The sequence below is a fragment of the Dermacentor variabilis genome, chromosome 11 (genome assembly GCF_050947875.1).
Source record: "Dermacentor variabilis isolate Ectoservices chromosome 11, ASM5094787v1, whole genome shotgun sequence".
Taxonomy (NCBI): Eukaryota; Metazoa; Arthropoda; class Arachnida; order Ixodida; family Ixodidae; genus Dermacentor; species Dermacentor variabilis.
In genome coordinates, this window is record NC_134578.1 from 121,220,501 (window position 1) to 121,236,200 (window position 15,700).

General features: G+C 48.9%; 2 protein-coding genes across 2 annotated transcripts; both read right to left on the reverse strand.

Annotated features, from left to right (window-relative positions):
* Positions 1-2,189: 2,189 nt before the first annotated feature.
* On the reverse strand, positions 2,190-4,694 carry LOC142563597 (vacuolar protein sorting-associated protein 4A-like). The gene is made up of 2 exons (XM_075674177.1): positions 3,937-4,694; positions 2,190-2,718 (listed from the first exon to the last, which is right to left on the reverse strand). Exons 1-2 carry the CDS (start codon positions 4,662-4,664, stop codon positions 2,286-2,288), a joined length of 1,161 nt encoding a protein of 386 aa, XP_075530292.1. The 5' UTR covers positions 4,665-4,694; the 3' UTR covers positions 2,190-2,285.
* A 3,960-nt stretch (positions 4,695-8,654) lies between these two features.
* Positions 8,655-9,872, reverse strand: LOC142563479 (uncharacterized). Its single transcript, XM_075674032.1, has one exon. The coding sequence runs from the start codon at positions 9,870-9,872 to the stop codon at positions 8,655-8,657; it is 1,218 nt and encodes a 405-aa protein (XP_075530147.1).
* Positions 9,873-15,700: the final 5,828 nt, after the last annotated feature.

The following is a 15,700-nucleotide window of genomic DNA, read 5'->3' on the forward strand; positions in this document are numbered from 1 at the left end:
AGTAATGGTGGAAACGCGCAACATAAACACACGAACTCGACGCGAGCGGAGACAACTGCGCAATTTCGAGCCGCGCGAACATCCGGGATATCCCGCGGTTGATTGGAGGTTAGCACTTTATGGGGCAGATGGCGCTGTATGTCTTTCCGGCGGCGCGGTCCGCAAGCAGTGTGAACTACGCGATTTTCGGCGGCAGGAGAATTCCATTCGCTGTAGACGCCGGATTCCTCAGTGTGAACGTACCATTACTGCTGGTTGCTCTCGACGGCGGCGATGAGCCTCCGCTTCGGCGGCGCGAACGGCAGGGTCTTCTCGGCGGCGGCGCTTAGCCTCTGCTTCCCCCACGGCTGTGACAACCTCGCGAGGCACTTGTATAGATCTCGTCTTTGAGAATCAAGCATTGGTGTACCAAGTCGAACATATATCAGTCTATTTCTCCGACCACAAAGCTTCCTTCATGACTGTCAAGAACTGTTAGTGGAGTCTTTGTTAAAGGAATACGTGTGAAAAATAAAAAAAAAATTATGTGATAGCGCATACATGTGTTGCTCGATTTCTTTGCCTCAATCTATCCAAAAGGTGAAACAGCTTATTTGCTGCGCTCAAATTTCGCATTAGGAAGTAACGTAATCGTCGGTAATTTTTTATTACGTAAACGTAACACAAGCTATGAAAAAATGACATATTCGTTTGCAGCATTAAAACTATGGAATGACCTACTCCATTCACTTAATGTAACGTCGTCTTTGAACTTATCGAAAGATGAGTTAGGTTGTTTTGTTTCCTTTTGTAAATAGCCTCATATCCTATAACATTTTCTCTGTATAATTATGCTTTTTGATATATGCACTTTGTGTCTGTTTTCTCTTACCAATGTATTGCATTACGCGCATTAATTTGTTTTCCTTGTAGTTCTTTTTTTAAATATTTGCTGCTTTAACCCACGTTTTGTACACACCTTTTTTTTTCTTTTTAAAACCGAGGGTCCCATTGCAGTCATTGATTTAGGGACCCTCGTTTGCATACTATTTGTTATTTACTCATTGTTTTTTGAATGAAGAATTAACTGAAACTGGAACTGACCTGTTCCGTATTCAGGGGGAAAATGGCGTGAGGCCCTACCTGTGCTTGTATGCGTTTTTCAGTGACTTGAAAAGTGCCCGGATGCTTGCGTAGTCCACGGAAATAGAGTGCAGGAAGTGTTCTTCGCGAATGATTGATAGTTTCGGACGTCTTTTGAATTAGGCAATTGTGGTTCTTCCTTATAAGCCCGATCAAGACGAGGCTGAAGAATTGTGTTAAATAACTCCATCAACTGCAGGACATAGACTGAATGACGAAGAAGAGTAAGGTAGAGAATGCCATCAGCCAGAATTACGACAGACAAAGTACTTGCCCAGTCTATGGCCCCTGAGATTACCGACGCCGCGCACTAGGGTGTCTCTATGCGCACGCACTCACATACCGTGTATATGCAAACCTGCAATCGTGAGTACAACCTAGGCTAGTTGGTGTGATTACATAATGTGAAAAAAGTACACAAAAAGGCGGACAATAACACAGCTCTTGAGCTCGTCGCCTTACAGTTCCTGCCCGAATTATTTTTCCCTCCATTTCTCGCATTATAGTACTTGTTATATGTTACGTTGTTGAGTTGTACATATGCACAGGAGTTATTCCTTGCTCTTGCATCTGACGCACCAAATAACAATTTTCACCTCGTTACCATATTAGCAGAGTCTCGACTTCGTGGATGTTTACCGGCTTGATGAGAAACAAATTGGCGCACAGTAGTGCAGAGGCACAATGGCGACCAAGCAAATACGAACTTTCAGTATAGCTCTTTTGAACATTCAATAGGTCTTATCCGTAAGGCTGTGGTTAATATTTCACGCGAAGGTGTACAAAGTGTTCGAGCTATTCGGCGCAGTCATTGATTCAACGCTCCAGAGTCCACGTTATCTTTTTCCCCGCGTTAGGCAAGTCCCTACACGGCAACAATAACAACAGAAAAAGTAGATATATATAGATCGTAATGGTGCTCGTTCCTTAATTTTTTGGTCATGTAAAGCAATACTGACATATTCAGCTAGATCTGAATGGACTTTCTAGTAAAATCGTTTCCAAACGAAACGCAACCGTGCACAAATTAACTGCGATTCCTGAAGCGAACAAGCCAAGTTCTTTATTTTTGTACATCGCCGACTTCTATGGCTCGCTGGCCTGGCCAGACAATTTGCTGTTGATACGCGAATATCGACCAATCACGTCAGGGCGGCGCACCTTTACGCGGAAGTGTTGGCATGCTCTTCCTTAAACTTGAGACAATCCTGGATGTCTTCAGGAGTGTTTCTTGGCTTGTACTGTTCGATGGCGGCCGTGAGTTCTTCGAAGGTCAAATCGCCGGTGTCCTTGAAAGTGTGCATGACAATAGACAGGATGTCCTCTCCGCTGTAGCCCGACGTCCTGTCGGCGAGCTCGATCCACTGGTCGTCAGTGATTGTGTGGGGGGCCTTGCCAATGTGCTGCTTGAAGATGCGCATGCGTTCTTCAGGCCTCGGCATCGGTATGAAGATGCGCTTCTGAAATGCAGTGGCGAAGAAGGAGTCGACAAGCTTCGGTGCATTGGTGGTAGCGATGCACAACGTGATCTCAGCCGTCATGTTGTCGTTGATGAACTTGACCTCGTTGACGATACTTTGGCGCAGCTTCTGGTATCTGCCCAAGAAAAAAAAAAAGCTCATTACATTGAATACCATAGTGCTGTAGGCTAGATGCTAATTGGTTAAGTTATCCATCCAGCCCCGCCACTAAAATGAAATTAAACATCACCACTTATGAGTTTGCCAATTGCGAAGGTTCCTCGTATAAAGATGCCGTAGAAGCGCACGTGCCTGATTAAGCTGTGAGTATTACACGCCTGGTTCGTAGTACATTGCTCTGGGGTTGCTGAGCGCGAGCAAAGATTATGAAATAGTTTGGGTATAACGAAGGTAGCACGTACGCTCGCCTTAAACCTAGATGAGGATAAAAGTGATAACAAGAACGTGATTAAAGCTCGCTTCCATATGGATAGGAGCGTTTGTATTATCTGCTGTTCCTGTCTATATCATTGTGTTCATTGACGCTAAGTAACCATCGCTAGCACTAGAGCTCATTCAGAGCTACACGTATTTTTTGTGAGATCATGAAATAGAGAAAAAAATTAAAATGTATTTATATCAATGCTGAACGTTCTTCGGAACAAGTAGGCCAAATGCAGATTAACTTGAGTGCTACTGCAGCGTATTGGTGAAGCACAACAGGAACGACTACTAAATGACTAGTAGTGATGCAGATATCATGACCTCTAAGTCGACGAGCGACGAGCGTTTATCCCCTTTCTCAATAGGATGTGAACGCACTACCTATGCTGGTGACTTCCGCGGCCACCACCATTACTCGCCGACGCCATGCCACCCTAGCAGCCGCCAGGACTTTGGACAAATTTGCTTGAAATGAATAGTAAAATCGTCCTTCATAACGAAGGGACCAAGCGTGAATCCGGGATGCGAATTTCAACTCATGGGTGTGCTATGACAACGCGATATTTTTATGCACATCTATTATTGCCTAGTCCTACCTAGGCCAATCCTTTGTAAGAAAGAACTCGTCAACCATTCCCCTTCACTCGAATTGGCTGCGAGTAGTTCCCATGCAGTACAATTAGTTTCCTGGTCGGATGTGCATGCAGGTAATTGAAGTATTAAATATCTCGTCTCCAAACCAAACACTTAGTCCGGCAAAGCGTCGTTATGTATATTGATTTACGAGCGAGCTTTTAGGTTGTTTTCTGACTGCCTACTAAAAATTGCCTCTCTAAATATTTCGTCTGCTTATTCTAAGCTGCCTAACGTGTAAAAAATAAAATGCAACTAAGAAAACGGGCATGTGCACCTGTGCTCTTCTGCAGGTTTGTCGGTTGGCTTGAAGAGTTCCTGGACGTCCTGGAGAACTAGGAGACACCAAGCCGCCAGTCTGGCTGCCTTGAACAGCGACTTCACGTACAAGTCTTCTGCACCCTCTGGCGCGTCTCTCATTAGTGAGGCAACGTTGACGTCAATGCACACCCAGTCCTTCGCGGCCCCAATCATGGCCTTGGAAAGGTAGCTCTTGCCGCAACCGGTCGGGCCAAACAGGAGAATCGACTTTAGCGTCTTACGTTTACCGGTAAACATAACAGGGTGCTTTATCGGGCACCGGTCCAGGATGGCGAGCTTCAGAATGAACTTGGGCGTCTCGTGGCCTATGACGTCACTCCACTTGACGGGCTTGTCGGGCGTGATGGACATCACTCCGGGGAGCCTGTTCATGTTCGACGTCGGCTCGAAGTCGTTGATGTCCGTGTCCTGCTTCGATCGGTCGGGTTGCGGATGCGTGGGCTTGCGGTACTTGTCGTTCGGAGTGATGATACGCAGCAGGTCCTCGTTACGCTCCTGGAAACGGATGCACTGGAATAGCATGTCTTCAATGACAGTGAGGTAGGTCTGCAGGGTCTGCTTGTACATGACGAACGCTTGCGGCAGCTTTTTGTCGCGATCATGTTGCTCAGCCTTGGTCGCCTGGTCGTTGGCCTTCTCCAAGACCGACTGGAAGGCGGCCGCCGAATACTTTTCGGTCGCCATGGCTGGCACTCCTTTCTCGGCGACCTACGGTAGGGGCGGCTTCCCGCTCTTCGCCGTCGTCTTCCCCTTGCGCTTATCTGTGGTGAAAAAAGGTGAACTGTTCTGTATACGCTATTTAATATTTATTCACCCACGATCCTGGTCTGAATTTTCGATTACGCACTATAACACTGTCTCTAGTTTTGTCTTTTGTAATTATACGATTCAGTGTTAATATTTGAACTAACTACTATGCGATTCTTGACTTATTTCCCATGCGGGTTGCGGGTACATTCCATGTTTTACCGCTCATTATCATCAGCATCCATACTGAGCTCAAAATACCGGCAAGGGAGTGGGCCTGCCCACGCCTGCAGGTAAGTGCCACCGTTGGTACAGTGCAACAATTTTTGCCAAGCAACACAAGTAACATAGATTAGTGATTTCAAATGACTTTAGATGGGAAGCACAGGAAAACTATGTTATACCATCCGCCTTAAAGAGATTATTCTTCCTTAAAGAGCGACTACGATCTGCACCGGCAAAAACAAAGCTCTTAGCATACGCTACCTTTATTCGACCTGTATTTGTATAAGCTGACGTAGTTTGGTTCCCAGCGATAAGCAATCTGGAAGGGGTGCAAATAAAATCCGTTAGGTTTCTTTAAAAGAAATATGGGTGTCTTCGATGCACTCACAGAACTAAGCGAAAGATTTGGACTCTTGACATTAAGTAATCGTGCTAAATTCGCACGCCAAAGAATGATGTTCCAACTCCTTCATAAGCAGCCTAAGAGCGAAAGTTCAAGGTTTATATCTAAACGTGAAACTATACAATCACGCCACAAACATGCACTAACGTTATTTTGTGGGTGTTTGTGGTGTGATTGTCTTGTTTCACCAATACCCAGAAACATGCACCCGACCTTCCACATCGGACGGTGACATGCCCGAGTGCAGGCGCTCGCGAGGAAGTATTAGAACCACCCCAATGTCCTATACGCAGACCCGGCCAGTACATCAAGAAGCACTGCATTTGTCACCAGCGCAGTCGACAATCACGGGACAGAAATAAATGGATCGTCGCTTTCCAGAGCAAGTGCTGCAGAGGCAGCCATCACAACGAGACCGCACTAGGAGCGCGTCATAGTTCTGACGGACTCCCAGACGGCATGCAGAAAGTTTTCCAGGGCCAAGGTTTCCAAGGCCGCATGTCGAATTCTGATTGGGGCGCACCAGCTCCCGCCATACACACAAGTTGTGTGGACTCCGGGGCATGAATCCTTACGCGGCAATCAGCAGGCACACGCCTTCGCACAAGGGCATGCACACCGGGAGCCGCGAGAGGGTCACGCCGAGCAGTTCCACCCCGAACCTATCCCATTAAGCTACACGCGCATTCTACAACACTATCGCCTTTCACGAAGAGCACTACCGCCGCTTCATAATGATCTGACGCGAGAGGAAGCCGTAATATGGCGAAAACACCAAACAAACACATGTCCTCACTTGAGTCTCCACCACGCCATGCACCCTGCGCTATATTTCTATAAATGCCCACACTGCGATCAATGCGAAATGCTTTACCACATGTTATGGGCTTCCGCAAGCACACCACAGCTCTCGCCCATATCATAGCCCACCACATGGCAATGGGAGGCAGAGCTGTCATGTTCAGACTCGGCGGACCAGCTCAACCTGTTCAACCGAGCGAGAAGGGCAGCTAAGGCCGCTGGACTCCTGGACTGAGGTGACCACCCACTGCAGAGCGGAAGAGCTCCCTACGCTCGTGTTCTCTCTTCTGTAAAGTTTACTCTCTCTCAACGAGGTCACCCACTCCATTGCGCGAGGTCTAGTCAACCGCGCCGGAGTCACTGGAGGTGAGTTGGACACCAGGGACAGTCTGACAACTTATAACGATCTCGTTAAGGCCTTTCACCTCAGTCGCCGAATCTTCCCCCCGCCTCACCCAAAGTTCAGCCGGGCGCAGGCTACCACCCTGCGTCTACTACAAACAAACACGTACCCTTCACCCGCCCGCCTCCACCTTCTATTTCCGGACGTCTACACTACCCCCAACTGCCGGTGCTGTGGAATTCACCCGGCTACGCTTCCGCATATGCTATGGGAGTGCCCAGCACAGTACACCCAGACTGACACCACGACTCTCTCGTCGAGGTTGCATGAGGCTCTGCGGAGCTCCGCCCTCGATGACCAAACCTGGGCGACCCAGAACGCCCGCGAGGCGGCGGCGAGGCAAGCCCTCGACGTCCCTTCGTGGGAGGCTTAGGCCCGGCCATCATAAAGTGCTGGTTCTACAATACAAGTTTATTCCTCCTCCTCCTCTCTCTCTCCACTAACCTTACAAGAATCCCAGTTCAACACAAAATGTCTCAAATATCTTTTTCTTCTCACAGGTAATTTAAGAATGGAATAGATTACCCGAGTGTATAACTAGTTGTTGTAAAGATTTGAGTAATTTTGCAACAATACTTGAGAATTCCTGACGAACCACCACCATTAAAACCTTGTGTGCTGTTCTTTTTTACTACGGCGATTCTTGAATGTGATCATTAATTGCTGTATATCTGTTCATAATGCTTGTGCTATATAACTATCACTCCCTTAATCCCAAATAAAATTGTACAAAACCGTTAACTGCGTATTGACAGTTTTATATATATATATATATATATATATATATATATATATATATATATGTGTGTGTGTGTGTGTGTGTGTGTGTGTGTGTGTGTGTGTGTGTGTGTGTGTGTGTGAATTTCACTTCTACACTTTCGGCTATTTACCACCAAGCCGCCTATCTTTTTTAGATAAAAGTACTGTCAAAGAAATTGAATATATAAACAAATATTTAAGAACAATGAGGAGTGTGATCGAGGGCCTGGTTTTAGGAAATAACAAGTACATAAAGCAAACAGACAATGACAACAAGAAAAGAATGTGTGGGATTACTTGTTTATTTATATAAAATGGAGTACCGTAAGTGAATGCAAGCACGTGAAATACTACTGGCCACAGGTAGCATACAAACGCACAGGTTACACACACACACACACACACACACACACACACACACATATATATATATATATATATATATATATATATATTCTAGTAACGTAGGATATGGATTCCCCTTCTTATCAGTACTTTTATGTAATAAAACCAAGATACACGGCTTTGTGGGAAATCAGGCTAATGATCTGCAGTGTAGGACTGAAGCTCGTATACCACTTTGTTTATTTTGGTAAATGAGTAAACAATGTTTGCCACTTTATTCGCGTGAAGAAACACCTATTGCCAGCTTGGAACAACTGTGCCTACTACCCAGCGCTAAAGCTTAAAGCTGAAGCGTTATCATGTTTAGGCAAGCGTATCGTGTGCATCAGGGGGCGCCGGAAAATCTAAGCAGTACGACGGATTCGACTACACATGGCCATAACGACATGGTTTATGCGAAATTCAAATGCGTTCCGAGAACCCAAGAAATGCCGGAGGGAATTGCGATTACATAGATCCTATTAACATTATGAAATGTGACGCTCTAGTTCGGTAATTATTCAAGTCAGAACTTAAAATCTGATGGTTTATCTGCAGAATCATCAGAAGGTATGTAACGTGACCGTGATTCGCCTCTGAAGTACGTAGTTGCATATTCTTATCAAAATAAAGCAATGTTGCTATGAAAAGTTCCGTCAGTTTCATTTGTTCCATGTCTGCACTGGAACTTCCACGGCCAGGGAAAAACCAATAATAATTTCAACCAAGGTCCAGCGATTGCGGTAACATTCGCTGGAGTGGACATTATATGCAACTGCACAATCTTCAAGGCTACCAAGCTGAAAGAATAATAATAAAGGGGGCGCATTGCTCTCGTCACCCGGTACCAATATACAGTGAACCCAGCGTAAACAGTGCATCAAAAAATCATGTTTACATGTAAAGAAACTCGTAACCCTGCCAAATGCCGCCTAACGAAGACATCACACAATCAGCCCCGAACTTTTCCGCACGTTTCGCTGCTGCGTGCTCCATCGGTGTGATCACTGGGATCTTGTTTGGGCTCCGGGTGAGCAAGCTGGACAGTCTCCATATTCGCCAGCTCCTTGTCAGATCGACGCAGCTCCACCTTCACAAACCCGTCCAGGAGATCCCCGTACACGATGGGCTCTTTCACATCTGTCGGCTTCATCGTGTGCCAGGACAGCTGCATGGCGCCGCGTTCGCTGGGCGAACAAGCTTCCCAGTACCTGCCTACTTGCCGGAAGTGCGTAGCCGCTTCGATCCTCTTGAAGGGTCCCAGGTGGGCCTCTTCCACCATGTTCCCAATCTCCGAGTAGGTGTAGTCTTCGGTCATTCGTGACAGCTGGAGAATGTTGCTGTCGGTCAGCGAGCAGGGAACCTGTCCGATGTGAGCCCTGATGAGCCGGATCCTCTCGGCCGAACCCGGCAGCCCAACGTGGACCCACTTCTGGAAGAGCGATTGCAGGTCAGCCGGGAAGAGCCAGGGTTTTCTCGCGGACGCGACGACTGCCAGTTGCTGCTTCTCGACAGACACCACGCGCCTCAAGAATTCGGGGAGTTCTTTCTTGAACCGGTGCGCGTACTCGATCTCTTCAGGCGCCAGCGTGTTGCCGTAGATGGTGTCCAACAAGTAGAAGAAGAGCACCTTGATCTTGTCCTTGCCCCCTTCGGTGAACAGGGTCTCCAGCTCCGCCTGGCAGTCGCGGCCCGTGGAGTGGCCCATGAACTGCTTCATGCGCACATAGTGCACCTCCCAGCGTGGGTCCTCCTTGGCGATCATCTTGGCCAGGTAGATGAAGGCGGAGCCTGAGGCGCCATACAGGAGCAGAGTATGACCCTGGGCCGGGTACTGTCGCACAAAGCCCAGCAGCGCCTTCTCAGCCGGCAGGCAGCCTTCGAGGCGCAACGTCTCCTCTTCGGCGCCGCTGGTGCTGGGCGAGCCTGTTCCCCGGCTCTCGTTGAGCAAGATGACCGACTCCATGGGTTGGCACACGCTGAGCCGGCGGCGAGTGCCCGCCAGCTTAGGTGGCCGCGGGGGCGTCTTGGGGGACGTCGCGTCTTCGTCGTCGTCTCGGCACGCTGTTGCAGCTGCTATGGAGATCCCGTCCTTGAGGACGGCCACGTCCGCGTGAAAGCGCGGATGCTGGCCGCCCTCGCTTCTTCTTCCGCTTCGCCCGGCCCGCATAACTGCAAGGTGGTGCTGTTGTTTTAGTGGTTATCCAGTAAAGATATGGCCGATGCCCATTATATGTGAGGGACCAAGAAGAAACTAGTGGATCAATATGCCACTCGGTTTGTTGCTGTTCTTGCGGCCTATCTCGCACAGGGGGTTTGTGCCATTATACAAGAAGGCATCGTCGTCATCATGATCATGGTCATTATCCGAAATGAGATTTCACGCGTGTAGAAAGGTGGAGAAGATGGTCCCAGAGATTGGTGCACACCACAACTGGGGATTTGCCAAGAAGCGGGCGGTATAAAATTAAAAGGTGCCCAAAGAGAAGCTATAATAATAATAAAAATGTGAATGCAACAATCGCGTAAAAAATTTACAATTTTACATAAATATTTGCTTTATAGTCGGATGGCTAAATAGAATAAATAAAATGGCACAATCCAGTGCCCAGTATTTATTTCTAATTTGACCACACGAAGGGAATATATTGAAGAATAGGTCGCAGTTTCCCTCAGAATACAAAAAATTGTGCACGATATCAATATATTAGGCAACCACACAACGTAACCTTCGTACAAATTGCTGTAATCTTTCGCTTGCTAATAAAATTATGAACCAGCCATCTCTGCTTCGCCATGCTTTGCACCACCCAGAATGCTTCCAAGATATGTCACACGTCCTGTGGGTGCGCTCAGAGGCGCGGACAACCACGCGCAGCCGCAGACGGGTAAGAGGGGGAGATGCCCGCTCACATGACGTATCCTTCAGTGCGCACTTGATCACGTTACTCACCACTTACCACCCCCCATTGCGTGCGCTTGATCGTGTGACCTCCAACATTGAGCGAATGGGAATACAGCGCCCACCAACCCACCTCCTCCACCTGGTGCGCTCTTCGTCCCTGCTGCAGTAGAGGGCGCGCGGGGCGTGGTATCATTTTATCGCACTCGGACCTAATACGGTACATCAAGGTGGCTATGACGATGGCGCGTATGCGCCTTAAGGGTCCCTGTGATTGCTCGCAACCCATATCAAGATCACCAGTGCACACCCACGTGCGCGTTGTGTGGTGGACCCCACCCCACAGCGGACAAAGCTTGTACTGCCAGATACAAAGCGCCGTACATTATACGAAGACGCCTCGGAGAACGCCGAGTAGCACAGCATTCAGCCCTTCAATCAGAAGATTTCCTGTCCATGGAGACCAAGCACCGGTCCCGGTCCCACCCCCTCTCCCGACCGATGTCGGGCCGTTCCAGATCGATATCCACGTCGACTCCAGGAGTCAGATATACCTCAGAAAAGGTGAGCTTCGCAGAGGCCCTGACGGGCGTCTCGCAAGAGGGTCACGTAAAACACCCCCACTGCCTAAACCCAACATAGACAACACAGATATCGAACACCTTAAGAAGGAAAACGCAGTTATGCATGATTTAATCCAAAAGCTTACCCAGGAGGTTCACAGCCTCAAACAACCCAAAACCCAACCCACACCCAACACTCGAGAACCCGCTACCAACCGCCAATCCGAAGAACTCTCAAGACCAGCCTCAAAAAAGCGAGCCCTCCAAGAAGGAGCTCAGGGCCAAGTACGCTCCGAAGTCAAGGATATGCTCGTAACACTCCAAAGCACGGTGGGAACATTACAGAATTCTCTAATCGCCTTTATGCATAGAGTCACCACCATGGAAGCTAATATCGAAACCCTTTTCACAGAAACCGTTTGCACCGCTCAAGCCGTAGCCATGGACAGCACAGGAACCGTCGCCGCCACTCTGCCACCTGTGGCATCTGCTATCCTTCATCATGGCCCACACTAACAATGACACAACATTCTGGCAGTGGAACTGCCGAGGCTACCTCCATAAACAACCCGTTTTCTGTCAACACCTCCGTACTACTTCATGTCAAACCGACGTGATCTTACTCCAGGAAACGCACGACACTCACTTTAACCTTCCAGGATATCAACCTTTCACCGCGAACAACGCTCCACACGGAGTCTCCACACTCGTTCGAAAAAGAATTACCGCAATCGAACACGATCTCCACGATCGGCGCATCGAACATCTCTTCATTGAGCTCATCCCGCACAGAAAACGAAAAGAAGGAATATTTATCCTCAATGTCTACAATACTCCATCTCAACGCCATAGCCTATTTCTAACCCTCTTTAAAAAGGCCCTTAACATCGCAGGCAGCAGCCCCCTAATCATCGGAGGTGACTTCAATCTCCCGCACACAGGATGGGGTTACAGACACAGCGCTGCTGCAGGTCTTAACTTATGGCAAGACTCCCACGATCTCGGGCTTACACTCATTACTGACCCAGCTTTTCCCACTCTCCTCGGCACTTCTACTGAAGGAGACACGACACCAGACCTCACTTTCACCAAAAACTCAGACAACGTCCATTGGCGCAACACCCAACACGACCTTGGAAGTGATCACTCTATCATCGAAATTACTCTCCCACACGTAACAGCCGTTATAAGAAGAACAAGGGACTTGGACGGACTGGGATGCGTTCCGTAAACGCCGTGTAACAGCAACGACGGACACTCCCATTACCGACATAGAGTCATGGTCATGCGATCTGCTGTCTGATACTAAATCGGCCACCCGCATTATCACAACAGATGCCCCGACTGAGCGCATGGACAGCAGACTCGCCCACCTTATCGAGGCCAAATCATCCATCCTCTCTAGATGGAAGGGACAACGGCTCAATAGAAGACTCAGACGGAAGGTCGCACTTCTCAACAAGGAAATTGAAGCACACTGCCGCGTTCTAAGACAACAGCTATGGACCAGAGCTCTGTCACTCTCTAGACAGGCAACTCCACCACCCCCGCTCGTGGAAAATCCTCAAACATTTGATTGATAGCACTACCACCCGCTCATATCGACAAGATCGCCTCACCAAGCTATTATTCACAGAAAGCAAGACGCATGGCCAAGACCACGTTAAGAATAGCTTATGTCAAAAGTACATCCCATCTGGGCCCACTCAACCTCACGGGCCATACACAGGGACCTCCAACCGTGACCTTGATGAAGATTTCAGCGTGGCAGAGATTCATGCTGCCCTGCACAAGCTGAACAGGCGTTCGGCGCAAGGCCCAGATGGTGTTACGAATAAAACACTAAGAAATCTAGATGACCCCTCGGTGCAACAACTCACCGAATACATCAACAACTGCTGGCGCCAAAGATCCATTCCTCCAACATGAAAAACGGCCAAAGTAATTCTCATCCCCAAACCCGGTAAGCCATCTAGCCTCGCCAATCTCCGGCCCATATCGCTAACTTCATGTGTAGGCGAGGTCGTGGAGCACGCACTCCTAACCCGTGTAAAGACTCACCTCGAAGACATATCTGTTTACCCCCACTCGATAATTGGCTTTAGACAGCATCTTTCCACCCAAGACGCTATGCTCCAACTTCAGCATCAAATCCTAGATGGCAAATCCCGTCAGACGATGGCGATCTTGGGCCTCGACCTCGAGCGCGCCTTCGATAACATAAGGCACTCCACCGTCCTCGAACGCATCTCCTTGCTCAACCTTGGAGAACGCACTTACAGCTACGTAAGAGACTTTCTATCCAATCGGAAGGCCTTCCTGTCGGTCGGAGACATTCGATCAGAGGAACTGTCTCTCGGCAGCACGGTCACACCGCAAGGCTCTGTCATTTCCTCAATACTGTTTAATCTGGTTATGCTCGGATTAGCACAAGAACTACAAATCTCGACGGCATTGAACACACCATATGCGCCGAAGACATCACAATCTGGGTTGCAAAGGGCAGTGACGGCCAAATCAAGACTGCCCTACAAGACGCCATTGACGTCGTAGAAAAGTATCTTGAAGGCACGGGACTCCGCTGTTCCCCTGAAAAGTCGGAGCTTCTCCTATGCCCCCAACACTCTGTGGACGCCCCCCACGGGGCTCCACGAATAAACGCCAATACGAGGAAATCTAACTCCATCTGAGGGATTGCAGACTCATACCCGTGGTCCCTAGCATCCGCGTCCTTTGCATGACCATAGAAGCCAACAGAGCCAACTCTACGGCTATCTCCAAGATCCTTCGACAGACCGCCAATACATCCAGACTGCTGAAATGAGTGACGAACCGACGAGGGGGTATGAAGGAAGAAAGCCTCATCCGCCTTGTCCAATCTTTTATCATCTGTCACATTACTTACGCTGCGCCCTTTCTCAACTGGAACAAAGCTGAAAAGACTAAACTAGACATCATCATCAGAGGAGCCTATAAGCAGGCCTTAGGACTGCCCAACCACACCAGCACGGAACTTCTACTACAATTAGGTATCCACAACACGCTAGACGAGTTAATCGAAGCCCAATGTCGCTCTCAACTAGAGCGGCTTACCCTCACGGAAACGGGCCGCAGCATTCTAACCAAGCTTCATATCACCTACCACGGTCAACATGGAGACAGACACCCAATACCATGCGACATTCAGCAATGGATACACGCCCACCCTCTTCCCAAAAACATGCACCCAGACAACAAAGAACGCAGGAAGGCACAAGCTACCTCCCTCATCAAAGCTTATGCTAACACCGCGGGCGTCGCCTTCGTAGACGCAGCTGAGTACCAAGATGGACGGCGCTTTGCGGCGGTTATCACAGCAGGCGGCTTGCTCCGACATGCTGCCAGCATCGTTACCCAAAATGACGAGACGGCCGAGGAAGTGGCCATCGCCCTGGCCACTCTTGGCCCAGCCTGTTATACCATACTGAGCGATTCTCGCACAGCAATCAACAACATCAAGGGTCGTATTTCTCAGCAATCACTCCGTATCTTAGAACAAGCCCCGCATTCGTCTGAAAATCAAATCACCCTCGTCTGGATCCCAGCACACGCGGGCGTTGTACACCCGCACCTCACCAACCTCAACGAGGTTACACACTCCGTAGCACGAGGACTAGTCAACCGTGCCTATAACCAAAGAGGAAGTATACGCAGCAATAAGAAATACAACTAGGAATACGGCTGCAGGCGCAGACAAGATAAAAAACGCGCTGATTCGCAACCTCAGTGATGAGCTGGTAGTCGAACTTACTCACTATCTCAACAAGCACTGGGCGGAGGAGACAGTACCCGAGGAGTGGAAGCATTAGGAGGTAGTGATGATTCCAAAACCTGGCAAAAAACTGCAAGTAGAAAATCTTAGACCAAGCTCTCTCACGTCATGCTTAGGCAAGCTGTACGAGCGGGTGGTTACAATGAGGCTACAAAATTATATGGAGGACAACGAGCTGTACCCCCCCCCCCCAGCATGTTTGGATTCCGCGCTAAATTATCGACGCAAGACGTGCTCCTCCAGCTCAAGGAGGAGGTGCTCAGCAACGTCCCACGAAACAGCGAACACGTAATCATGGCACTGGACATTAAAGGAGCCTTCGACAATGTCAGCCACGAAGCCATACTCACAGGAATGGATAGCCTGAACTCTGGCAGAAGCATTCATGGCTATGTCAAGGTCTTCCTCTCTAACCGGACAGCAACAATCGGCCTGGGAGCAGTCAGATCAGAGAAGTTTCGCACCCCAAACAAGGGAACTCCTCAAGGGACGGTCATCTCCCCCATCCTCTTCAACGTCGCAATGATCGGGCTAGCGAGACAACTCGAACAACTTGAAGGCATACGGCACGCCATTTACGCTGACGACATAACGGTATGGGTGAACCGGGGATCGCGCAGCGAAAAAGAAGAGTGCCTGCAAAAAGCGGCCACCTGCGTAGAAACCTACGTTAGGGCCAGGGGCCTCACCTGCTCGACGGAGAAGTCCGAGCTCCTAAGGAT